The sequence below is a fragment of the Pelophylax lessonae genome, assembly GCF_965119305.1.
Source record: "Pelophylax lessonae genome assembly, chromosome: 1".
Taxonomy (NCBI): Eukaryota; Metazoa; Chordata; class Amphibia; order Anura; family Ranidae; genus Pelophylax; species Pelophylax lessonae.
In genome coordinates, this window is record NC_138768.1 from 125,432,192 (window position 1) to 125,458,806 (window position 26,615).

The 26,615-nt window shown below is 45.6% G+C and overlaps 1 protein-coding gene across 1 annotated transcript in view; it reads left to right on the plus strand.

Moving 5' to 3' along the window:
* AP3B1 (adaptor related protein complex 3 subunit beta 1) overlaps positions 1-26,615 on the plus strand; it is a 553,719-nt gene that overhangs the window by 129,230 nt on the left and 397,874 nt on the right. Inside the window, exon 7 of the mRNA XM_082265474.1 lies at positions 13,483-13,665. Coding sequence (XP_082121600.1) covers positions 13,483-13,665 — 183 coding nt within the window. The remainder of the gene's footprint in view (positions 1-13,482; positions 13,666-26,615) is intronic.

Here is a 26,615-nt window from a genome sequence, read left to right on the forward strand (position 1 = left end):
TATCAACTTGGACATTGCATAATGTTGTCTTTTAATTAAACTCCTGGCATGTTTAGCTACCTTTTTTACTGTGACCGATCGGTATAATGTTCCTGCATATGCATATCCACCTCTGTCTTTTGCCATTCCCCCTCCCTTTTCCCCCCCCTATGCTGCGAGTGAATGGAAAAGCAAATTATTCTAAGATGTCTGATGTATTTTACTTAGTTCTTCCAAATAATCAAATCCATGCTTTGTGGAATGAGTTGTCTTCATGCTGCTAGCAGCAGGCTCTTGTATGTGGACAGGGCTGGAGTCAATAAATGCAACTTCACGTTTATACTGATTGGTAATTCATAAAATCCTCAAAGGACTTCCAGCTTGCTTAGCATAATAGCGAGTAGGTATTCTGCGCCGTTTTCTTTTGATTGTAATGTTGGGTGCATATTAATATACCAAATGTTGGCCAAATACTACAGAAAAGAAAAAAAAAAAAGAAAAAATATTATTAGAGCAAATGTCATTTGTTTTCTTGAAAGCGCTTTCATCAGATTGTGTTTTCATTCGATTATTATTTAAAGTCATTTGGGAAATTGCTGGTACTTACAAGTAATCCTGTGTGTTTTGAGTGAATGAAACCTTTATTTTCCAGGGAGGTTTGTTTTACAGGTTTTATTTGTGGTACAAGTCGACTTTGCTCATATAGTATGTTTAAAACTTGTCCCTGTGACAGCTTGGTATGTGCAGAATGGGATGCACATTGATTGTTCTGGAGGCCTGACTATGGCACATAATAACAATAGGCATATTTGCAAACTTATTTACCAGGTGTCAGCACTGTGTGCAAAGTGCAGTAACCCACAGGAACCAGATGTATTTAGTTTTCCTGTTTCAAATGCACTAAATTAAATTTGGTTTGCTGTATGGGATTACAACACTTTGCAAGTATCATGCATTATACACTACATTGCTAAAGTAGACCTGAGATCGAAAATGTAAGAAAAATGTTTATCTTATGCTTCTAGTACAGTGCACAGGTAAAGTAATCCTAGACCCTGGGTTATAGCTCGTACCTTCAGGTGATCAGACACTGATAATTGGGCACCTCCCCTATAACTTTTCTCCAGTTAGTCCTCAATTTTGTGCTAAAGTTCTTAGGTGATGGCTGTCTTCTCCTTCACTGAGAACTCACTATTGGCTTAACCACATTTTACTTTTATTTTCTATTTTATCTTCATAATTCTCAATCAACTCTTCACTGCCTTCTAATGCCACAAATGGAAGCAGTGCATCTGGACTGGTGCAACCTTGGTAAACTGTGTGAGCCTGTAATGTTGCTATCGATACTGGGTCTTGCAAGGGTGCTCACCTTGTCACTTAGTGTAACTCGGTGCTTTACATGTCCAGGACCATGATCCATCCTTGTGAAACCCAGCCCTGGAGACCCCTTAGGAGGTATGCCCACGAGAAAGGAAAAAGCCTGAACTTTAGATTTACAATCAGTGTTGTGGACAGTTAAGATATGGTCACCCTATGTGCTTCAGGCCCTGACTATTAAAGACCCAGGTGATATTTTGTGTATTCACTACAGTGTAAAATTTTTGGTGCTTAAATACAACCACTCAGAGCTTAGTCTCAGGGGAATGCGCAGGTGTGACCGCACACCACGCATTTTACCACCTTCGCCTAATGGCCTTATAGGGTACCTTGTGGCACAAGGATGCTCTATGGGATGATCTACTGCTGTATTAAGGAAGATCGCAAAGTTCTTGGTGTAGTGCCAGCCGGAACAGCTGCAGCATCGGATTGATGCTGCAATCATCTAGGTGAGGTGTTTTTTTTTTTCTTTGTAAACCCATACTTCTGTTTCAAGAACAAAATAAGGTAATTTTGAAACTAACAGAAGCGACATGTTTCAAAGTTGGGACAGGGTCATGTTTACCTTAGTATAGCATCTCCTCTTCTCTTAATCACAATCTGTAAATGACTGGGAACTGAGGAGACCAGTTGCTGGAGTTTCGGGAGAAGAATGTTGCCCCATTCTTGCCTGATATAGTATTCTAACTGCTCAGCGATCTTTGTCGTATTTTTTGTTTGAGATTTTCAAAATGTTTTCAATTGGTGAAAGGTCTAGACTGCAGGCAGGCCAATTAAGCTCCCCAGACTCTTCTACTATGAAGCCATGCTGTTTTCATTAATGCAGTATGGCAGTTTAGCATTAACCTGTGGAAATGTGCTAGACTTCTCTAAAAAAAAATAAAAAAAATCACATTGGGTGGGGCCATATGGTACTCTAAAACCTGAATATACAGTATCTCACAAAAGTGAGTACACCCCTCACGTTTTCGGAAATATTTTATTATATCTTTTCTTGTGAAAACACTGAAGAAATGACACTTTGCTACAATGTAAAGTAGTGAGTGTACAGCTTGTATAACAGTGTAAATGTGCTAATCCCCTCAAGATAACTCAACACACAGCCATTAATGTCTAAACCCCTGGCAACAAAAGTGAGTACACCCCTAAGTGAAATGGTCCAAATTGGGCCCAAAGTGTCAATATTTTGTGTGGCCACCATAATTTTCCAGCACTGCCTTAACCCTCTTGGGTATAGAGTTCACCAGAGCTTCACAGGTTGCCACTGGAAGTCCTCTTCCACTCTTCTATGATGACATAATGTAGCTGGTGGATGTTAGATACCTTGTGCTCCTTCACCTTTCATTTGAGGATGCTCCACAGATGCTCAATAGGGTTTAAGTCTGGAGACATGCTTGGCCAGTCCATCACCTTTACCATCAGCTTCTTTAGCAAGGCAGTGGTCATCTTGAAGGTGTGTTTGGGTTTGTTATCCTGTTGGAATACTGCCCTGTGGCCCAGTAGCCAAAGGGAGGGGATCATGCTCTGCTTCACTATGTCACAGTACCTGTTTGCGTTTATGGTTTTCTCAATGAACTGTAGATCCCCAGTGCCGGCAGCACTCATGCAGCCCCAGACCATGACACTCCCTCCACCATGCTTGACTGTAGGCAAGACACACTTGTCTTTGTACTCCTCACCTGATTGCCGCCACACATGCTTGACACCAACTGAACCAAATAAGTTTATCTTTGTCTCATCAGACCACAGGACATGGTTCCAATAATTCATGTCCTTAGTCTGCTTGTCTTCAGCAAACTGTTTGCGGGCTTTCTTGTGCATCATCTTAAGATGAGGCTTCCTTCTAGGACGACAGCCATGCAGACCAGTTTGATGCAGTGTACGGCATATGGTCTGAGCACTGACAGGCTGATCCCCCACCCCTTCAACCTTTGCCGCATTGCTGGCAGCACTCATACGTCTATTTCCCAAAGACAACCTCTGTACTGTATATGACGCTGAGCACGTGCACTCAAGCTCTTTGGTCGGCCATAGCGAGGCCTGTTCTGAGTGGAACCTGTCCTGTTAAACCTCTGCATGGTCTTGGCCACTGTGCTGCAGCTCAGTTTTAGGGTCCTGGCAATCTTCTTATAGCCTAGGCCATCTTTATGTGAGCAACTATTTTTCTTTTCAGACTGTCAGAGAGTTCTTTGCCATGAGGTGCCATGTTGAACTTCCTGTGACCAGTATGAGAGAGTGAGAGCGATAACACCAAATTGAACACACCTGTTCCCCATTTACACCCGAGACCTTGTAACACTAACGAGTCACATGGCATCGGGGAGGGAAAATGGCTAATTGGGCCCAGTTTGGACATTTTCACTTAAGGATGTACTCACTTTTGTTGCCAGCGGTTCAGACATTAATGGCTGTGTGTTAATTTATTTTGAGGGGGCAGCAAATTTACACTGTTATACAAGCTGTACACTCACTACTTTACATTGTAGCAAAGTGTCATTTCTTCAGTGTTGTCACATGAAAAGATATAATAAAATATTTACAAAAATGTGAGGGGTGTACTCCCTTTTGTGAGATACTATGTATGAAGAGAGGGTTGGGACTTTAAATGAGGTTACAACTAAATAGTTGTACCTCCATCCCTGTATTCAGAGACAAAGAAAAAAAGGGTTGGGACTTTGAGGCATGAGAAGGAGTCTGATTGTGAAACACAAAAATAGAGTAAAAATTATATCAAATTTATTGAATACAGCAGATAACAATGCATAAAGTGACATACATAGAAAATATTGGTCTGACCAAGACATGTTAAAAGTATACAATGTATCCATGATGTAACTTGAAAATCAAATGAGACAATGGTGAAGACAGACACATGTAAAATTGTATGAAAAATATATAATCTCATAAATTTATGAAGATTGCATCTGGTTATGCTCTACGCGTTTCGTGGTTCCACACTCTTTAGGAGCAGGAGCAATCGGTTTTCTATCAAAAAATTATATACATATCAGAAAAAATAAATTATATTAGAACTCCGCGCTTATGGTCTATTTGGGTAAAAGTATATAAATAGATATATGCAGGTATTAAGGCTGCAGCCTCCCTAAATTATAGTCAGACTATATAGTGAATAGAAAGGGAAGGTAGGGTTATGGCGCTGCCTAGTAATGAAAGATATAGGGTGTTAATAAAGTGCTGGTGAAAAATAAAAATATGTATAATGCACTGGAAGTCCAGAATATGGAAAAAGAGCACTAGAAGTACAGCTATATAATATGATCCAGAAATGAAATGTGACAAAAATGTCAAAAATAAAGATGTACTAATGTACAAATATACCTAATTGACATATAAAAGTGATATGTGCATATATGTGTGAGCATAAAAAGGTATAATAAAAACGTGGTACAACTAAGACAATGTGAACAATAAATATGAGTATGGATAAATACCAATGTTTAAAGTGATATGTGCATAGATGGCTACACGTTTTTATTATACCTTTTTATGCTCACACATATATGCACATATCACTTTTATATGTCAATTAGGTATATTTGTACATTAGTACATCTTTATTTTTGACACATTTCATTTCTGGATCATATTATATAGCTGTACTTCTAGTGCTCTTTTTCCATATTCTGGACTTCCAGTGCATTATACATATTTTTATTTTTCACCAGCACTTAACACCCTATAATATCTTTCATTACTAGGCAGCGCCATCACCCTACCTTCCCTTCATATCAGAAAAAATGTAGCAAAAAATATATCTAGTAGTGTCATCGCCTAAAGAAGGCAATTTCTGTCACAATGGATGATTTACTCACAACATGATTCAAATTGTCGCCACGTGGGTCCTGTGGGGGGTCCTTGAAGACCGTCTCGCCCAGGAAGTGAGGGAGCAATGCCATGTGGGTGTGGGGAAGAAGAACCAAGATGTGAAACGAATGCCCTCTCCATGGAAGGGAAACCCACAGCCTCAGTTTGACGTCCAATATAGTCCTAGAAATATATATGATAAAAGGAGTATGTACATATACAAAAAATACCAAATGTGATAGAGTATGGACTTGTTAACGAAGTACCATGCGTGATGAGGCTAGGAATGAATTCCAAAAATAGGAGGGGTAAGAAAAGAAAAAGCACAAAGTCTGTGCAGAAAGTAGGAGTGTGCAAAAAGATAAGGTGGTGTGAGAATATGGAAAAAAAATAAGTTGCAATGGGTGAATGAACTGGTGTAGTCAACGAACAAGAAGTACAAGAGTGATGAAAGACGAGGGGCGAAATAAAGATGGGTATATAAGTGACCTACACCCCAGACACCCCACTGGGGTGAGAAAGTAATGCACATAAAGAATTCAGGTGACAAATGCCATAGAGGGATTACCTTGTGTAAATGAGTAAGTCATTTCATAGGAATGGTCAGAAAGCAGATGTTCATCCAAAGGATACCAAAAGATAGCAAGTGAAACTCTCCGAATGAAGAGGTACCTATGTACCCCCTCAAACCCACACAGGATATGCTCCCAGCGTCACGTGGCAGTTCATGAGAGGGAGTGCGTGCCAATCCTGTCAAGAACCCGACAGGCATATGGCTTCCACAGGTGACCAACTTGCAGAGATTTCCCTTAACTTCCTGTACTATAGTCAAACAGTCAAATTAAGGGAATTTCTTGGGGACCCCCATGTCCCCAGAACTAGTGTCCCCATTGGAAGATTTTTCCCTCCATTACTTTTCTGGGAACAACCCAAAATTTTGTGTTCTTTTTATTTTCACTTTCCATAATAATGGTAAACAGGACAAATAGAGAGGGTGAATCTCTTTAATGGGTGCACAGACAGCCGTAAAAACTGACAGGTGTTCTAATCCCTCTCCACTCTATCCAAAACCAAAAAAAGTTTTGCCTTTTTAGTTATTTTATAAGGCTAAGTTATAGTCAAGACCCGTTGAATGCCAGAATGTGAGGGGCAGAGTAATCTCTGAGATTGAAGTGCCTGTCAGTTCCCCAGGATAGAAACCCAGAATAAGAGAGGGTGTTCTGTGTCCTCTACTACAGTGGTCCTCAACTCCGGTCCTCAGTGCGCACACTAACAGGACGGGTTTGCAAGATAACTAAATTACATCACAGGTGATCTCATTTGCTGCTCAGTGATTGCAGTATTCTAGTCTGCATCTCCCCAAGGTAATACTTAAAATCTGGCCTGTTAGTGGGCCCCGAGGACCGGAGTTGAGGACCACTGCTCTACTATACTCCAAAACGGAGTGCTATGAACTTTTGTTGTGCACTGTAATGCTAAATTTTGCATATTGGGGGTGAGCCTTTTAGTCGATCCATAAATTAGAACGAATAGGTCTAATTTTCTAATGGCAATCTTTGTAAAATTTTATGTAGGCAGCAACTGGCATTGGGCCCCAGATATCATTCTGCCATAGTAATATACTCTTAATTGTTTATCCTGGCTAAACGAGTACAATAGCATCATGCATTTAGTAACACACCTGCCATTGTTTTCTATTTGTATTTGTAACTAAAGAGTTACGCAGTACTACAGAAAAGTGCTAAGCAGACTGGCACTGATTTTCATGAGCAAGCAGTACTTTGGCTGTGGACAACATTCAAAGGTACGAAAGTGAAGTTTTTTCTTTTTGTCATCCAGATTTGGGAAGTTTTGGAGAAATATCTGGAGTCGAATATTTACAGTGACCAACACCACAATGTTTATTTAAAGGATCAGTTAACTTTAAAAAAATAAAATAAATGCACATTTTTTTTTTTTTGCAGGTAGAATAACCGTCATTTACTATTTTTACATTCAGCAGATTGCTGGTGCCATGAAGGTCTCCCGTAGAATGTCAGTGTAAGCTGTCTGGCTTTACATCATATGGAAGGCAGTTTCACACTGACAGAATTCATGAACTACTAGAGAGCTCAAGATCGCCCTGGTAGTTCATTGAGAACTACAGACCGCTGCAAAGGATGTTGGTACTTTTTTTTCACATTCATAGAAGAACTCTGTGAGTGAATGATGCGGCCAGGCGGGCATTTTTTTTTGTTAAATATGATTTAAAAAAAGGGGGATTGGGGATGTGTGGCTGAGGCTTGCGCAACAGTAATATGTTACACTGGTATGGGTGTACTTATGTTACGAAAGGTGAACTTATTTTTATTTTTCAAATTCCTTTAACAAAAAGTTGCATTATACAATCCTATGCAAAAGTAGTGCAGAATAAGGTCACAGGAGTTGACAAGACATCCTTTTCCTTTTAAAAATATACAGCCCATTATTTTGCTCAGTTGTGTTTTTAAAATGGTGATTTTTTTTTTTATCTATTTGGTTCTCTGTCAAACCTTTTGTTACTGTTTTTGTTCTTATAATGCAATATTAAAGGAGTTGTAAAGTCAGAAGGATTTTCATTTTAAAACATTCTTTGCATTAAGATAACCTTCTGTGTGCAGCAGCCACCCCCCCCCCCCATCAGCAACCCCTAATACTTACCTGAGTCCCATCCCTCTCCAGCGATGTCCACGAGTCCCTCAGCCATCAGGGACTCTCTCTCTCCTGATTAGCTAGGAGACAGCCACGGCGCCATTGGCTCCTGCGGCTGTCAATCAAAGTCAGCTAATCAGGAGAGATATGGGACGTGGCCGAACCGCAGCTCTGTGTCTGAATGAACACAAGGAGCCAGCTAGGCTTGGGTGCCCCCGTAGCAAGCTGCTTGCAGTGGGGGCACTCGAAAGGAGGGAGGGGCTAGGAGCCGCAATGAGGGACCCCAGAAGAGGAGGTTGCGGGCTGCTCTGTGCAAAATCAACTTTACAGAGGAGGTAGGTATAACATGGTGGTTATTTAAAAAAACAGAACATAAAAAACGTGACTTTTCAATCACTTTAAGATTAACTGGCCCCAAGATCATAACCGAGGCATGTTGATTTTCAGAGTGCCCTGGGAGCCCCAAAACCTGGAGTGCCCTTTTATGCAGATTTAAAATCAAACATTCTCATAATACAGCACCCTGATCGGTGACAGAATTTGGAGATTCCATCTCTACAATTGTGAAGCCTATTTACTTTTGTACAGTGTCACAGGTAAAGGATGTCCATAATGATTTTATGGCTAGGGTTCATTTAAAGCCAAGAAACTTGAAAATTATCCCTTGCAGTGGGGGGCTGCATCTGCACATCAAGGGTTCATTATGAATTTAGTCGACAGTGCATTTACTTACCTGATTCCCTCCATGCCCCTGGCAGGCGGTGCAGATCAGGTAAGATCTCCAGATCCTCACGCTTCAATGCACACTATTAGGAAATATGCATGTTTGGGAAATTAAAAAGTTTTTTTCTCTATCGCTCATTGACAGACGTAGTCCTCGTTATTCAACACCCTCGGGTTATGCTGCCCTCTACAGGAGTAGGACTAGACAGGAAAGAAAACGTTCTGGCCACACCCTAGGGGCAGTCCCAGAGGGTATATCCTCTCACTTCCTGCTACAGCAAATCAGTTTTTTTCTGTCTAGTTAGGAGTAAGGACCTAGATACCTTGCTGGGATCTTCGGTCCTGGCAGGATTTTTTTCTTAGAAAAGATTTTTTAGACAGCTTTCTTTCTCCAGTGTTCCTGTGAGATCTTCAAGCAAGAAAGCTGAACTGGGCGACGGGCTGGATGTTGAGATCCAGTGGTCACCCCAGTTCAGCCTACGAGCGCGTGCAGGCCATAGCTCCGCGCTGGGTCGGCCGCGACATAGTCCCACTGGACGGGGACTGACCCTGCGAGTTAAACGTCTCGCTGAAACGCCAAAGACCATGAGTCACGGCGTCCGTATTGGTCGACAGCCCTCCTACCTCGGTGGAGAGGGGTACTGTCAGGAGTTGGCGCCCACCTGGTTCCGGTATGGTGAGTAGTATGTTCCCCCTTTCCCCCTGACGGGTCTTGTGGTGAACGCGGGCCCCTCTCTGTAATGGTAAGGATGGGTTCCCCTCTATCCTATAACATGTCACAGATCCCCCTAATTGAGTGTGATTTTTGTGTACAAGAAGCCAGGAGGCTTGGTTTGGGAGCTGACAATCTAATTGTAAAAATGTGAAAATGATTGTAGTCAGTGGCAGTACTAGAACTTTACTGTGATAGTATAAGGTATCCTACCTGTCAGTAGCCACAGGGCGATGTCTATACATGTATACTGCATTCCAGATCATTCCTCCAGCTAAGCAAATGCCTCCCGACTGCCACGGACCGCATACGGCCCGCCAGGGTCCGGTACCGCTGACCACCATGAGGGTGAAGGGTTGTGAGGCCTTGATCCTTCTGCAGACATGCCGCTATTCTGTGCAGGCCGCCGCCATTGTCTGGTAGATCGCACGAGGCCGCCATTTTGGTGTAGCCTCGTGTCTCCAGCATGGGGGCGGCCATGTTTGAGGTGACTCAAACACCTCATGGAGCCAGGGGGAGGCGCCGGCAGGCGTGTTAAGGGGCAGAGCCGCCTCCTTTACCCAGGAAATAGGGCCAAAGACTTCCTGTCTGTAACAAGACAAGCACTGAGCAAGCTGATGAAAACTTCTGTGCATCAGGGATGAGCCTTGGGGTCTCTCTCTCTCTCTCTCTCTCTCTGTGGGGTCCAAAAAGGCAGGTAACACTGAGGGGCGCTGTTGCGACTGGGGGACACAAAAAAAAAAAAAAGTTTTTTTTTTTACTTTGTCATTTTTTGTCGCTGGCAAGTGTCTTGTATAATCATTGACCCTGCCGCATAGGTATCCCCACCTGATCCCCTCAAGGTGGCCGCAGGACCCTCCAGTACCCCACTTATTTTTAATGCATTATCGGCAGTTTTGGAGTCTTTGGTATCCCGGGTCGAGGTGGCCTGTCAGGGTCAAGAAGCGACCCCCGCCTACCCCTATTGTTTATCAGATACGGATTCGGAGCTGGTCAATGCAGTTGCAGGTCCCTCTTAGGGGGCTGTTGTCTCAGGTAATATCTCCTCAGCAGTGAGGAGCACGTTTCTGCCTCCGCCATAGCACAAGAGTGGTGGATGCACTAGTTGTGTCCGTCCGGGAAACCTTTAGTCTTGAGGTTACACCGGCAGAGGTAGCTGAGACTGAGATTCCTTTTTGGTACTTGTTAGCCTACCAAAAGGGCGAAGGATTTTCCTTTACCCAAATGGGGTCGTTTTGAAACAAACCCCTGTTATTTCCAAACGCATGGCTAGGTGCTATCCGTTTGAGGAATTCCTCTTTATAGCATAGACGGTACCACCTGCTGTCTTGCCACAGACGGTTAGGATAAAAGGACCTCGTAACTAACGAGGACCTTCCTTTTCTGCTCATAAAGAGTTGTTCGTTCCGCGAGGGCGGGCGATAAGGCGAAACCCTCCAAAGCCCCTTTAGAGGGGTTTCAAAGGGCGCTGGTCGGCTAAACAAAAAGTCCGGCTCAGCCAAGCCTGAACATACAGCCTGATGCGCCCCTACCCATCTCTGGGGTGGGGGGGGATGTCTTCACCGTCTTCTGGAGGACACAGGATTGAGTTTCGATCACTTCCACCGGTGCGATTCTTCCCTTCTAACATTGAACGGTTTCAGGGGTTCTATTCGAACGTATTCACAATGCCCAGGAAAGAGGGCAAGGTGCGTCCAAATCTGGACTTGGGAAGAAATAGAGTCCATCCATACAGTGGTGGCCTCCCTGCATCAGGGGGATTTCCTGGCGTCCATAGACATTTAGGAGGCCTATCTTTATATCCCCATCATCGCAGGACATCAGCGTTTTTTCGCTTTCCCAAAGATCATCCCTGGTTCCCACCAGGAGACTGGAACAATCTGGGCCTAAGGTTGGATACATCCTGGGCAAGAGAGTTTTCTCCTTGCGGAGAAACTCCAGAAGGTTCAGTCAACGATTCGGATGTTGCTGTCCGTCAATTGGCTGGGACTGATGGTGGCCTTCTTAGAGGCAGTACCGTATACCCAGTCTCATACCCAAATTCTCCTGAAGGAGATTCTTTTTTAATGGAATCAGAATTCCGATTCCCTGAACAATCGGATCCGGTTGAGCGAGCGGACCAGGAAGTCTCCGATGCTCAACCAGGGGAAGTCATTTCTTCCGATAGTATCCAGATTACCAATAAGGGTATCGGAACTGAGAGCGATCAGATTTTGTCTGATTTTACTGGATCGAGCAGCTCTAGAGCAGCCCGATTCGGATCCAATCGCATATGGCCTCTTCATCCAGAGGTTTTTCACTAGCTGTCCCTTCATTGGGACATCCCGGATGTGGACCTGTTGGCACCTTGGCTTAACAGGAAGGTGCGGAGGTTTGTAGCTCGCGCCGCGATCCTCTAGCGGACGCAGCAGAAACGCTGATCGCCCCGTGGGGGCAGTATCGGCTACGGCATGCCTTCCATCCTCTCAAGTTGCTGCGGGAACTTCTTCGCAGGATAGAGGTGGAGGGAATTCCAGTTATTCTGGAAATTCCGGACTGACCTCGTCGAGCCTGGTACGCCGTCTTGGTGAGGCTAGTCGCGGACGCTCCTTGGAGACTTCCTCTCAGGGAGGATTTGCGGTCTCAGGGACCGATCTTCCATCTTGCTTTACAGTCTCTGGCTTAATGGCCTGGCCATTGATACCCAGGTACTGAAGGACAAGGGAGTGTCAGCTTCAGTTATTCCTACCTCCAGTTAATGCAAGGAAAGCGACTTCCAGCACATGGAAGTCTTATATTGCATGGTGTGAATCTATTGGATTTCCCCCACATACCTATTCGGTGACCCGAAATTTGGTCTGTCTGCAACAAGGGGTTGAGCAGAAACTATCCTTGAGCACGATCAAGGGTCAGGTTTTCGGCGTTAGCAATCTTCTTTCAAGAAATCTTTGGCTAATCATTCCTTGGTTCGGAATTTCATCCAGGGGGTGCGACATCTGGCTCCGCCAGTGCGCGCACCCTTACCGCCTGGGATCTTAATTTAGTGTGGTCGGTTCTTCAGAAATTTCTCTTTGAAGATATTAGGGAGATTCCCTTGCTTTACATTATCCCAGAAGGTGGCCTTCTTGGTGGCCATTACTTCTGTACGCAGGGTGTCAGAACTGGCCGCATTATCCTGTCGTTCCCCAGATCTGGTAGTTCATAGGGATAAGGTGGTTCTTCTTCCGATCCGAATCCATCCTTCCTTCCTAAAGTGGTTTTCGTAAGACGGACTCACTTTTTGTGATCACGGATAGCCCTTGAAGGGGGTTGCCTGTGTCTGCCGCGACCATATCTACATGGATCAGTCAGACGGTGGTACAGGCTTATTCTATTAAGGGTCGGAATCCTCCGTTCCCTGTTAGGACACACTTCACTCGAGCGCTCAGTACTTCCTGGGCCTATCGCCATCAGGCGTCAGTGGTCCAGGTATGTAAGGCGGCCACCTGGTCGTCGGTACATACCTTTACAAAATTTTATAAGATTGATGTGATGGCATTGGCGGATGCCTCATTTGGCCGCAAGGTTTTGCAGGCCGCAATTTGAGGAGACCGGTGGTCTACCTCGGGGGTTTTTTTCTGTTGAAAAATTTTTGTTGAGTCTCATCATTGAGGATGAGCATTGTAAACTTCTAGTTGGCACCGGTTGGGCCTTCTAGATTGGATTTGATTTCCATTTTCCCACCCCTCATTTGTGGTACTGCTTTGGGACGTCCCGAGGGTGTTGAATCACAGAGGACTACGTCTGTCAATGAGCGATAGAGAAAAATTGATTTTTGTAAAATCTTACCGTAAAATCCTTTTCTCTTAGCTCATTGACAGACGTAGTACCCGCCCCTCTGTTTTTGAGTTGGGTTGGGTTAAATTCTCTAAACACTGCTTTGTGACATAACTGATTTGCTGTAGCAGGAAGTTAGAGGATATACCATCTGGGACTGCCCCTAGGGTGTGGCCAGAACGTTTTCTTTCCTGTCTAGTCCTACTCCTGTAGAGGGCAGCATAACCCGAGGGTGTTGAATCACCGAGGACTACGTCTGTCAATGAGCTAAGAGAAAAGGATTTTACGTTAAGATTTTACAAAAATCCATTTTTTTTTTAAACAATGTGTACAAATATTGACATCCGTTTGTATTTTTTTTCAGCAGCATATTTTTAACTTTTCCTTTGTTTGCTTTGCAGCTTGTCGCAGGTAGCGTTGTGATGGCATTCGAAGAAGTTTGCCCAGACCGCATTGATTTGATTCACAAAAACTATCGCAAACTGTGTAATCTGCTGGTGGATGTGGAGGAGTGGGGACAAGTGGTGATAATTCATATGCTGACTCGATACGCACGCACACAGTTTGTCAGCCCATGGAGAGAGGTGAGCAAGAAGATTTTTCATAGAAATAACCTGTTTGATATTGGATTTATTTTAGTTATGTTCTAGTTTTACCCTAGGCTATTTTTTTTTTTTTTTGTTAACGCAAAGCTGTATTATCAAAAGGAACAAAATATTAGTCCAATATAAATCCATAAACATAAGTCCATAAAGGTAAAAGCACCCTGTGCTGATCTTCGTGAGAAAGATAATGAAAGCTCTCTTAAAATTTTGTGGAATTCTTCCTTATTCCAATGACTAGTTTCAAAGCACCAAATCAAGTGCAGCAAGTGATCCCGCTCCCAGTGGATGGCAAACTCACCAGTTATTGTTGCCTTCCATTCGCATGATCAGCATAATCGCTTGTTTGGTAGACGATTTCAAGACATAAATTAGAGCACTTGCTCCCCACAGTGGAATAAGTCCAATATCATGTGGAAACAAATAAGAAAACTTCCAGTGTCATAATAACCAATCAACCCGAAATGTATTATAAAATTCTTATAAAAGAGCTGCTCAGTAAAATAAGTGTTAGACAATATGAATAAAGTATGTTGTATGAAAAACCAAATCCTTATCTCACCACCATATGATGCCAGCTGCACATCCCGGTGTCTGGGTCGCCACGTTTAGTCACTTCCGACTTTATCACAGGGGGTCGGAGGTCCGAAATGACGAAACCAGTCGGTGCGTGGTTAGACAGCGACTTTACTTATTTTTTATTTTTTGTTCAATTTATGAGTTTGTTGGCAGCAGTGGAATCACTTGAGTGTGTGTGTGTGACATGCAGACCATGCACAGAGTGTGTGTATGTATGTGTATATGTTTGTATGTATGTGTGTGTGTGTGTGTGTGTCCCTGCTGCCTATGTTGATTTAGCGGATAAGTTGGTCCATGGACTGCAGTTTATTTGTGATGCAGCTTTTGATTCTGTCCAAACTTTCAGTTTCAGCTGTGGTGATTAGGCGTGTGCTGTGGCTTAAGAATTGGTCTGCAGACCAAGCCTCTAAGAAAGCCCTCATTGATCTGCCCTTTCAAGGCGATCGCTTGCTAGGGGCTAACCTGGGTGACATCATTAAGGGTATTACGCGGTGGAAGAGTACCTTCCTGCCACAGTCAAGGAAAGGGAATTAGCCTCGCCGCACATGGGGGCCCCCCTGAGTCCATAGAAAATTCTTTCATGTTTCTGGGATGTAGAATAAGGGAAATAGATTGTTTAAATCTTCCCCAGGAGGTTCCAAGCTAACTTGGTCTGATAATGCTAGAGCTAGCTTCCCCGGACCAGCAGACAAGACTCCAGCATGAAGGTCTGCACTCACCCATTCTTGGGGTGGGGGAACATCTTCGCCGGTTTCTTGCCTCGTGGACTTCAAGGAGATCCGCAAAATGTTTCTTTTGGGGGTACCCATAAAGGAGGCCAAAGCTTGTCCTTTTCAGGGTTTTTAGGTCCTGAGTCTCCTTGTGCGGATTTAATTCCTGCAAAAGTTCAGGTAATGTCTGAACTACTGAACATCCCCCCTATCTTTGTCCAGGGAATTGATTTACCTAGGTCTGATTCTATTTCTGACCAGGGTGGTTTTTCCTCTGCACAAACTTCAGGGATCACAGGCCGTGATTCACTGGCTGCTGTCACACAGATTGTTCTCTCTCCCATTTTGCATACAGGTTCTGAGTCTGGTGGTATCCACCTTCAAGACAGTTCTGTTTGCACAGTCTTGCATGCAGCTCCTTTAGCAGGTTCGGCTCCACAGGAGGATACCTAAGTTCGTGACAAGGTCACAGGGTCCTCTGACTGACGCCGCAGGCGTCAAGTGCCACGGTAAGGCCAGTTTCATCCTCGGCTCAGGCTCCTTCCACAGTTCCTGGGAGAAATCAAGAGCGAGGATCTTCCAATCATCCTTGTGGCTGTAAACGTCCTTTGAGGGCTTCCTCTCAGAGAAGGCAAGTTGTCCCAAAGACTGATCTACCATCCTCCTTTACAGTTGCTGGTTTTAATAGCTTAGCTATTGAAAGCCAGGTACCAAGGGATTGAGGTCTGTCTGGATCAGTGATCCCTACTATGGTGAAGGCAAGGAAGTCCTCTTCCAGCAAGATATACCATTGTACGTGGAAAGCGTACATTTCTTTGTGTGATTCGATTGGTGCTCATCCTAGATCCTTTTCTGTGGCTTGGATCCTAACCTTTCTTCAACGGGATCAGAAGTTGGCCTTGAGTACCATTAGAATTGGCGGCATTATCTTGTCGCAGTCCCTAATTTTTATTCCATAAGGATAAAGTGGTTCTTTGTCCCTGTCCGTCGTTCCTGCCCAAAGTTGTCTTTGACTTCCATTTGAATGAGGACATTGTGTTGCCTTCCTTGTGTCCCAAGCCGGCTCATCCTAAGGAATTTGCTTTGCTTGGATGTGGATAGCGCGATACGGGTGTATCTGACAGCTACTGAGTCTTTTCGGAAGTCCAACTCGCTTTTTGTGGATACGGACAGACCAAGAAAAGGGCTGGCCACTTCTTCGACTACCATCTCCAGATGGATCAGGCAGATGGTGACTCAGGCCTATTCCAATAAAGATCAGGTTCTACCTTTCCCCTTCACAATGCATTCTACTCTGGTGTTGAGTGCTTCTTGGGCCTTCCGTCATCAGGCTTCAATATCTTAAGTATGCAAGGCTGGTACTTGGTCGTTCGTGCGTACTGCCACAAAATTCTATAAGGTAGATACTACGTTGGCATCTGCAGGTGCTTCCTTTGCCTGCAGTTTTGCAGGCTGCTGTTTAGGAGGGGCTGTTCTCTCTTGAGGGTTTTTTTTTTCTTTAAACCTTTTTTAAGATGAGACTCTTGTGACCCGGTTGAGGCTCCTTGGTCCTGGTTAAGGGCTCTCATTTCTCTATCGCTCATTGACAGACGTAGTCTTCTTGATTCTCAAGAGCTGGGTTATGTTGTCTCCGCAGGAGTAGGACTAGGCAGAATGACAAAACGTTCTGGCTCCACCCTAGGGGGCAGTCCCTGAGGGTATATCCTCCCTCTCTCTGCTACAGGGAATCAGTTTTTTTCTGTCTAGTCAGGAGTAAGGACCTAAGTTCCTTGCTGGGATCTTTTGGTCCTGGCAAGACTTTTTTTCTTTAAGAAAAATACATTTTTTAGGTAGTTTTCTCCAGTGTTTTTTTTCCTGTGAGATCTTCAAGCAAAAATGCCGGACTGGGCGACACTTGTGGTCACCCCAGCCGGCCTACGAGCACGTGCAGACCATGGCATTGCGCTTGGTCGGCCGCGACATATTCAAGTAAGTATGCGGGGCCGGGCGACGGGCTGGATGTTGAGATCCAGTGGTCACCCCGGTTTCTGCCTAAAAGCGCGTGCAGACCAGTGCGCTGAGTCGGCCGCGACGGAGTCCCAGTAAGGGGACTGACTTTGCGAGTTAAAAGCTCGCTTGGACGCCAGGGCCAGAGAGTCGAGGCGTCCACAAACCCCCACCCCGGTGGAGAGGGTATTGTGAAGAGAGGGTGCCTGTCGGTTCGGTATGGTGAGTAAACGTTCCCTTTTTTCCTCATTTATGAGGCAGTATATATTATGGGCCCCTCCATATACGGTCAGTATATATCTGATACTTACAAGTCCCCCTTGTAATACAGCATGTGTTTGTGGAAAGTGGACTTGGTTCAAGAGCTAACACTCTACCCAGCAGACTGTAACATTACAGCAGACATAGGAGGTATAATCCTACCTTATGTGCAGTGTATCTCTGTGGATCCATATGTCACCTCTCAGCAGAGTGCAGGTGGATGTGCTGGGAAGACGATATCGGCGGTCCGCCGCCATTTTGCCGTAGACCGAATGCATATATGTCCTCAGGTCACGCCGGCCGCCATGTTTTTGGAGTCTTATGTCTCTTCTATGGGGGCGGCCATGTTTTGTGAGCCCAGCTTCCTCGTGGAGGGCTGGGAACGCCGGAAGGCGTACACAGGGGGCGGAGCCACGCCTTCTGCCCGGGAAAAAGCAAACAGCTCCTTCCAGTCTGTGTAAGACAGACGCTGGCTGCAGTTTGTTGGAAACTGCACTGCATCGGTTGGTGAGCCTTGGGGGTCCCTCTCTCTCTCTCTCTGGGATCGAGAAGCAGGTACTCTGAGGGGCGCTATTGCGCTAGGGGGAGACACACAAAAAAAAAAAAAAAAGTTTTTTTGTTTTTGCTGGCAAAAGTGTCCTGTATTAACATGGACCCTGCCACTCATGTATCTCCTCCGGATCCCCTCGAGGGGTCTGCGGGATCCTCCAGCACCCCATTGACAATTGAATCTTTGTCAGCTATTATGGAAACTTTTGTGTCCCGGGTGGAAGTGGCTTGTCAGGGACAGGGCGCAAGAAAGCGACCCCCGCCTAACCCCTTATTATCTGAAACCTCGGATTCAGACTCTGAGCCTATTTCTGCAGTTGCAGGTACTTCATCTGGTATTGGTGTCTCGGGTCCTGTCTCTTCAGACAGTGAGGAGGATGTTTCGGCATCTGCCATAGCCCGAGAGGAAACGCACTCATTGTATCTGTTCAAGAGACTTTAAGGTTACAGGGTATTCCATCAGAAATAGCTGAAACTGAGATCCCCTTTGGGACTAAAAAGCGCATCAAAGTAGCAAAGGTTTTTCCATTGCCCAAATGTTTTGGCAATCCAATCGATGAAGAATGGCGTCTGCCAAAACGCACTTTTAATATTTCTAAACGCATTGACAGGCGTTATCCGTTTGAGGAAACCCTTATTAAGAAATGGACAGAACCACCTGTGGTGGATTCACCTATTGCTAGATTGAATAAAGCCACGGTTATTCCTTTAGAAGACGCTCCGTCTTTTAAAGATCCAGTGGATCGCAAGATAGAAGCTATGTCTCGCACCATGTTTTCCTTGATTGGATCAGCTTTCAGACCAATAATTGCTATTGGTCTGGTTTCGCAGGCTGTAACTGAATGGACCAAGTGGTTACGCCGGGACCTAGAAGAGGTCCCTCAGGCGGTATCAGATTTGTTGGAACAAATGATACAGGGGTTACAGTTTGTATGTGATGCGGCGTTAGACGCCACTCCATTAATGGCGCGAGCATCAGTCTCAGCAGTGGTTCTCAGGCGTACACTGTGGCTAAAAGGTTGGTTAGCCGACCAAGGTTCCAAAAAAGCATTGGCTAATATCCCCTTTTCAGGAGAGCGTCTATTTGGAGCCAACTTAGATGAGATCATTAAGGATCTCACCGGTGGAAAAAGCACCTTTTTACCGCAAAATTTTAAAGGTAGAGGAACTCGTCAAAGACGAGGGCCTTCTTTTTCTGCTCACAAGAGGTTTTTTCGTCCAGCGGGTGAAAAAACTAAGTCCTCCAAAGCTCCTGCAGGAGGCGTCAGGGGTCGTTGGTCGGGCAAGCAAAAGCCCGCCCCCTCCAGACCTGAAGATAAACCATCCAAAGCCTGAAGGTGCGCCCCCACCCATAACTGGGGTGGGGGGACGTCTTCGCCGGTTCCCGGATCCATGGCTTTCCAGAATCCCGGACAAATGGGTTTGCGAAGTCATAAAGTCAGGGTACAAGATCGAGTTTCGATCTCTCCCACCGGCGCGATTCTTCCCTTCCAATATCCGACTATCTCCGGATCGTCTAGAAGATCTGCGGAGAGCAGTCACAGATCTACTACAACAAGGAGTGGTAGTCCACGTTCCTTGGACAGAACGGTTTCAAGGGTTTTATTCAAACCTGTTTACAATACCTAAGAAGATTCAGAATGGAGTCCATTCGCACGGTAGCAGCCTTCCTGCATCCAGGGGATGTCCTAGCGTCCATAGACATCAAGGACGCCTATCTTCACATTCCCATTTTCGCAGGACATCAGCGTTTTCTACGCTTTTCCGTAGAGGAGAACCACTATCAGTTTGTGGCGTTACCTTTCGGTCTCGCCACGGCTCCGCGGGTCTTCACAAAGGTGTTGGCCCCAATGTTGGCACTTCTGCGCCAAAGAGGTATATCGATTCTAGGTTACCTAGACGATCTTCTGCTTCATGCAGAGTCTCCTCAGACCCTGCTACAAAACATAGAAATTACTATGATTTCTTTACAGGAATTCGGGTGGCTGGTGAACCAGCAAAAGTCATTTCTGGTTCCCACCCAGAGGCTCGAATATCTGGGTCTAATTCTAGACACAGTCAGGACGAGAGTTTTCCTTCCGGTAGGGAAACTTCGAAAGATTCAATCAGCAGTCCAGTTGTTACTGTCCAACAGCTGGTCTTCCCTTCGGACGTGCATGAGGGTTCTGGGGTTGATGGTGGCTTCATTCGAAGCAGTCCCATTTGCCCAGTCCCATACCCGAATTCTTCAGCAAGAGATTCTTCTCAGATGTAATCGGAATCCGGAATCCCTGGACAATCAGATACGATTGAGCAAACAGACCAGAGAGTCTCTGGTTTGGTGGCTTCGGTCTCCAATGCTCAGCCAGGGAAAGTCATTTCTGCCAATATATTGGACGATAGTGACCACGGATGCCAGTCTATCCGGATGGGGAGGAATTCTTGGTCAGTTATCTGTCCAGGGACTTTGGTCCCCGGAAGAATCCAGATTACCGATAAATGTATTGGAACTGAGAGCGATCAGACTTTGTCTGATTCACTGGACCGAGCAGCTCCAGGGCAGCCCGGTTCGGATCCAGTCGGACTATGCCACGGCCGTGGCTTATGTCAATCATCAGGGGGGCACCAAGAGTGTCCGAGCGGCCAAAGAAGTGGCTTGCATTCTTCGCTGGGCGGAACGATTTGTTCCAGCAATCTCTGCGGTGTTCATTCCGGGGGTGGAGAATTGGCAGGCAGATTATCTCAGCCGTCAGACCCTGGATCAGGGGGAATGGTCCCTCCATCCAGACGTTTTCCACCAGTTGTGCCTACGGTGGGGCACCCCGGATGTGGATCTGTTGGCATCACGATTCAACAGGAAAGTTCAGAGATTCGTGGCTCGCTCCCGCGATACTCTAGCAGAAACCGCAGACGCACTGATCGCCCCGTGGGGGCAATACCAGCTAATATATGCCTTCCCTCCTCTCGTGTTACTGCCAAGACTTCTTCGCAGGGTAGAGGAGGAAGGAATCCCAGTAATCCTGGTAGCTCCGGACTGGCCTCGTCGAGCTTGGTACGCCGACATGGTCAGACTGGTGGCGGACGTCCCGTGGAGACTTCCTCTCAGAGAGGATCTACTGTCTCAGGGACCGATCTTCCATCCTGCTTTACGATCGCTGGCTTTAACGGCCTGGCTATTGAGACCCAGGTGCTGAAGGACAAAGGTTTGTCAGCTTCAGTTATTCCTACTCTAGTTGAAGCAAGGAAAGCGACTTCCAGAAAGATTTATCATCGCACATGGAAGTCCTACATTGCATGGTGTGAACCTTTGGGGTTCCGTCCTCGGTCTTATTCGATTAGTCAAATATTGGCTTTTCTGCAACAAGGGGTTGAGCAGAAACTGGCCTTGAGTACTATCAAGGGTCAGGTCTCGGCATTAGCCATCTTCTTTCAGAAGCCTTTGGCTACTCATTCCTTGGTGCGGAATTTCATCCAGGGGGTGCGACATCTGGCTCCGCCAGTGCACGCGCCGTTACCCCCCTGGGATCTTAATTTAGTGTTGTCGGTTCTTCAGAAACCTCCCTTTGAAGATATTAGGGAGATTCCTCTACCCACGTTGTCCCAGAAGGTGGCCTTCTTGGTGGCTATTACTTCTGCACGCAGGGTGTCAGAGCTGGCCGCATTATCTTGTCGTTCACCATATCTGGTGGTTCATAGAGATAAGGTGGTTCTTCGTCCGAATCCATCCTTCCTACCAAAAGTGGTTTCAGAATTTCATCTGAATGAAGAAATTGTATTACCATCCCTGTGTCCTAAGCCCAGTCATCCTCGGGAATTTGCTTTGCACTCCTTGGATGTGGTCCGGGCGATCAGGGTATACTTGAAAACGACAGACTCGTTTCGCAAGACGGATTCACTTTTTGTGATCCCAGATGGACCCAAAAAGGGGTTGCCTGCATCTGCCGCGACCATTTCCAGATGGATCAGACAGACGGTAGTGCAGGCTTATTCTATTAAGGGTCGGGAGCCCCCGTTCCCTGTTAAGGCGCACTCCACTCGGGCACTTAGTGCGTCATGGGCCTTTCGCCATCAGGCGTCAGTGGTCCAGGTGTGCAAGGCGGCTACCTGGTCGTCGGTGCATACCTTCTCTAAACATTATAAAGTTGATGTAATGGCATCATCTGATGCCTCATTTGGCCGCAAGGTTTTGCAGGCCGCAATTTGAGGAGACCAGTGGTCTACCTCGAGGGTTTTTTTCCGTTGGAAAATTTTTTCTTTTAGTCTCATTCTTTGTTTATAATGAGCCTTTAAAACTTCTAGTTTGGCACCGGTTGGGCCTTCTAGATTGGATTTGATTTTGTCAATCCCACCCCTCATTTGTGGCACTGCTTCTGGATGTCCCAGCTCTTGAGAATCAAGAAGACTACGTCTGTCAATGAGCGATAGAGAAAAATGGATTTTTGTAAGAACTTACCGTAAAATCCTTTTCTCTTAAGCTCATTGACAGACGTAGTACCCGCCCCTCTATCATTGAGTTGGGTTGGGTTAAATTCTCTGTACTGCTTTAAACAGAACTGATTCCCTGTAGCAGAGAGAGGGAGGATATACCCTCAGGGACTGCCCCCTAGGGTGGAGCCAGAACGTTTTGTCATTCTGCCTAGTCCTACTCCTGCGGAGACAACATAACCCAGCTCTTGAGAATCAAGAAGACTACGTCTGTCAATGAGCTTAAGAGAAAAGGATTTTACGGTAAGTTCTTACAAAAATCCATTTTTTCCCCACCCCTCATTTTCCTTTTGGCACTGCTTTTGGACTTCCCACTAGTTAAGATTTATGGAGTGCTGTGTCCGTCGTTGAACGAAAATGGGATATTTGTACGTACCGTAAAATCCATTTCTCGGAGTTCGACAGACACAGCACCCATCCCTCTATGGAGTTCTGATACTTCTAATACTGCTTGCTACTAAACTGATTACCTGGAGCAGAGAGGGGAGTTATATGCCAGCTGAGGACGGCCCATGGGCATAGCCAGGTGTGTTTTGTTCTGCTAGTCCTTCTCCTGGAGGAGGCAATAAAGCTCACTAGTTATGATTTATGGAGCTCTGTGTCTGTCGATGAAATCAGAGAAATGGATTTTACGGTACAAAAATCAATTTTTTTTTTCCTGCAAAAACAAAAAAAAGAGTGTCTACAGGTTCACATGCCAGGTGAAACTCAAGATAAAGTATATTTTCAGTGGGCTGTTTAGGTATAATTATTTCTAAATGATCACTAGAATAGCAAATATTCATTTCAGCTTGTGGTCCACTTTAAATGGAATTCTCATAGACACTGCTCTCTTGTGCTGCTTGTGTTTAGCATAAAAAATAAAGTGGACAGAAAAAGGAAAAAAGGGGGACAATGCTTTATTATCAAGCCACCTGGTGTGAAATGGGTGCTTGTGCTTTGCAAATGTCATTTATTGTTCTTGTAGCTGATATTTGCATATTTGATTTGATGACCTCCTGTGACTGAAAGCTTATCAACTATTTCAAAAAATAATAAAGAAACACAAACTTGGAGAAATTTGGAAGATAAAATGATAGTTGATTTACTGCCATGCTGATCTAATGGCTTAAAGTGATTATAACTCTTCAAATGTTTTTCTTTCTTTTATAAAGTGTACTACTTACCTGCTCTGTGCAATGGTTTTCCACAGAGCAGCCCTAAACCTCCTCTTCTCGGGTCCCCCATCTACTTTCTGCTCCCCCTCTTCTTGATGCTCCCTCACAGAAAGCGTGGCTTAGCCCTGCCCCTGCTCTTTGCTGGTAGAATTTGATTGGCCGCAGCATGAGCCTCTGTCAGCACAGAGTGTGGAGAGAGCTGCTGCAGACTCATAAGAGTTGGATTGCGATCAGGCTCAAGTATAAGGGGGTGATGTGTCAATATAGATACAGGGACATTTTTTAACCCCACTGCAGGGATTTCATTAAGGTAAACAATATTCATCTTTTGTGACCACTTAAGTATTGTCATTGGCCTTTAGCAATTCTTCATATCAAATTATCTAATTTCCTCTGACTTTCCTGGTTAGCGTGCTTGTTCTCAGTTACTCAGGAAGCTTTGAAGCCCGATACAGGCAGGCAGACAGCCAGCATTTTCAGTAGGAAGTCACCAGTGGCAGCCTTTTTAATTTTCTCAGTACCTCTCCTTGATTTCAAACAGATAAACATCTTACATGTGTTCAGGAACATAATTTAAAATTTTCAAATTGCAACTTCTCGACGATTAGACAACAGATTACAAACCATGCTGACCACTTAGGCCTTATGCACACAGGGTGTTAGAAAAACCGAGCTGCAAAGCCCCTACCAACGCCAGGAAAAAGCGGCTGTAAAAACACTCTTTTAGTAGCTTTTTGCACTGGCATTAATGCACATTTAGCCATGTTAACTTTTAGCAGTATTTCTCAGCCTCTATTCAAAGTGAATATTTCCTTGTTAGAGCCATCTTAACTGATCCGACTTTCAGCCCACTGATTGGAATAGAAGTCGCATCCAAATCGAATCATCATCCAGCTTGTGGTGGGACTTGTGCTCTGAGGATCTCGAAGGGGAACCCCACACGAAAAAAAAAATAAACGGCGTAGGGACACCCCCCAGGACCACATCAAACCCTTTGGTGTAGTATGGATTTTGATGGGAAATCCCACACCAAAAGAAAAAAAAAAACGGCATGGGCTCTGCATCTCCCACCCTAATGCATCTTGTCCCCATGTTAATGGGGACAAGGGCCTCTTCCCGACAACCCTGTGGTTGTGTGGTGGTTGTGGGGGTCTGTGGGCCTTTTATCAGGAGGACCCCAGATCCTGCTTCACCCTTGTGAATGAGTATGGGGTATATTGGGGTGAATGGGTAGGGGTACAAAGAAAGGCAGTGTCGTGTAAATAAAATTGAGATCATTGACAAGCCCTGTATTTAAAATCTCCCTCCGGTCCTCTCCTCTGCCACCGACCTGGTCCTCTTCCGACGCTGTTTCCTGTCATCGTCCCAGCTCCGCTCTCTGCCAGTTCTTATATAGCCATGGGACATGGCCATTGGTGATGTCAGCATAATACTCAGCCCCTTGTGACGTCATGTGCCTTCACCGGGGGGACCACTTTTTTTTTCTTCTTAATATATGTTGGTGTGGGTTTCCCTTTTAAGATCCATACTAGACTCAAGGGGCCTAGTATGGATCTTGTGGGGGACCCCACGCTGTTTTTAATTTTGGCATGGGGTGCTCCTCAAGATCCTCCGAGCACAAATCGGATCATGATGATCTAACTTGGATGCGGCTTCGATTGAAATCAGTGGGCTGAAAGTCGGATCAGTTAAGATAGCTCTTATAGGGAACCATCCATTAATTTTGACATGTCAAAAAAAAACTTGACGTGGCTTAAAGTTGTATTTTAACTGTTACATGCGTTAAGCAGTTGCAAGCATTTGAAATGCTGGTAAACTACAGTTCTGAACACTATTTTATCTGCTCTCAAAAAAATGCCTGTAAACGCAACTGCCTCTAACCTACGTTAAGTGACTGAGTGTACATGTACACATAAGATAACATTGAGGAAAGAAAAAAGCATTGAGGGGAAAAAAAAAATGTCCATCTGCTCCTAAATGTCAGTTTAGCAGCTGCAGTGTACATGAGGCCTTACAGTAAGTGTATGTCAACCAATCACACAGCACTCCTGTTTTGCACTTGAACCTCTCTAAAGTCGCCTTGATAAATTACCACTCCAATGGGATTCAGTGATTTCTGCATCAAGGAAATCTGAATTTCTCTATCGTTCATTGACGGACGCAGTCCTCTGATCCATATCAGTAGGGATTATACTGCCCCCTACAGGAGTAGGTCACTAGGCAGAAAAAAAGTTCTGGCTACGCCTATGGGCAGTCCCGGAGGGTACACCCTCTCTTCCTGCATAGAATGTCAGTTTTAATTTGCCTAGTCCGGAGTAAGGACCTAGTTCCTTGCTGGGATCTTTGGTCCTGGCATAAAAATATTTTTTTTATGTAGATGGTTTTTTTATTAGCTAGCTTTTTCTCTGGATTTTTGTCCTGTGAGATCTTCAAGCAACTATGCCGGATCTGGGCGACGGGCTGGATAATCTAGATCCAGTGGTCACCCCAGCTGGCCAGCGAGCGCGTGCAGACCTTAGCTCTGTGCTGGGTCGGCAGCGACATAGTCCCACTGGACGGGGACTGGCCCCACGAGTTAAACGTCTCGCAAGGTCGCACACGACAGGGTCTAGGCTTGTCGCAGCGTTCCTTTTGGCCAAGAGGGGTCCTGTCAGGAGATGGTTCCCACCTGTGTTCCCGTTACGGTGAGTAAACGTTCCCCCCCCCTTCCCTGGCGGATTTTGGGGTGGACGCAGGCCCCTCACACTCCTGGGTTTCCCTCTGTCGTGTTGTGCAATCCCCCTTCCCTCCTTCCTCCCACTTCCCTTCCCCTCCCCTTCCCCCTCCCTCTCCACTTCCCCCTCCCCTTCCCACGTGGGGGACTGTTTGGGCCTACCTGGAGCTGGGACCTCGTGTGCAGGCCGCATGGGGGGCCGGGGGGTGCGCCGTCCACGGTGCTCAGCCGATTGTGCGGGGGGGGGGGCACTTGGTTACTCCAGGGCTTCCTGCTGCAAGATGGTGTAGGAGGGCTGGCGGGGGTCTCCCTGTGGACCTTGTTGCCACGCTGGCCATGCAGGGCCGCCATTTTCTTGTATCCCCCTCTGCTATTATGATGGTGGCCATCTTGGTACATCCATTTTTGGCCATTTTGCTAGAAGCTAGGTGGGAGTGCCTAGAGGCAGTTTCCGGGGAGTGGAGCCCCTCCCTCCACCCTGGGCAGTTTCCTTTGCTCACTCCCTTATGGGGA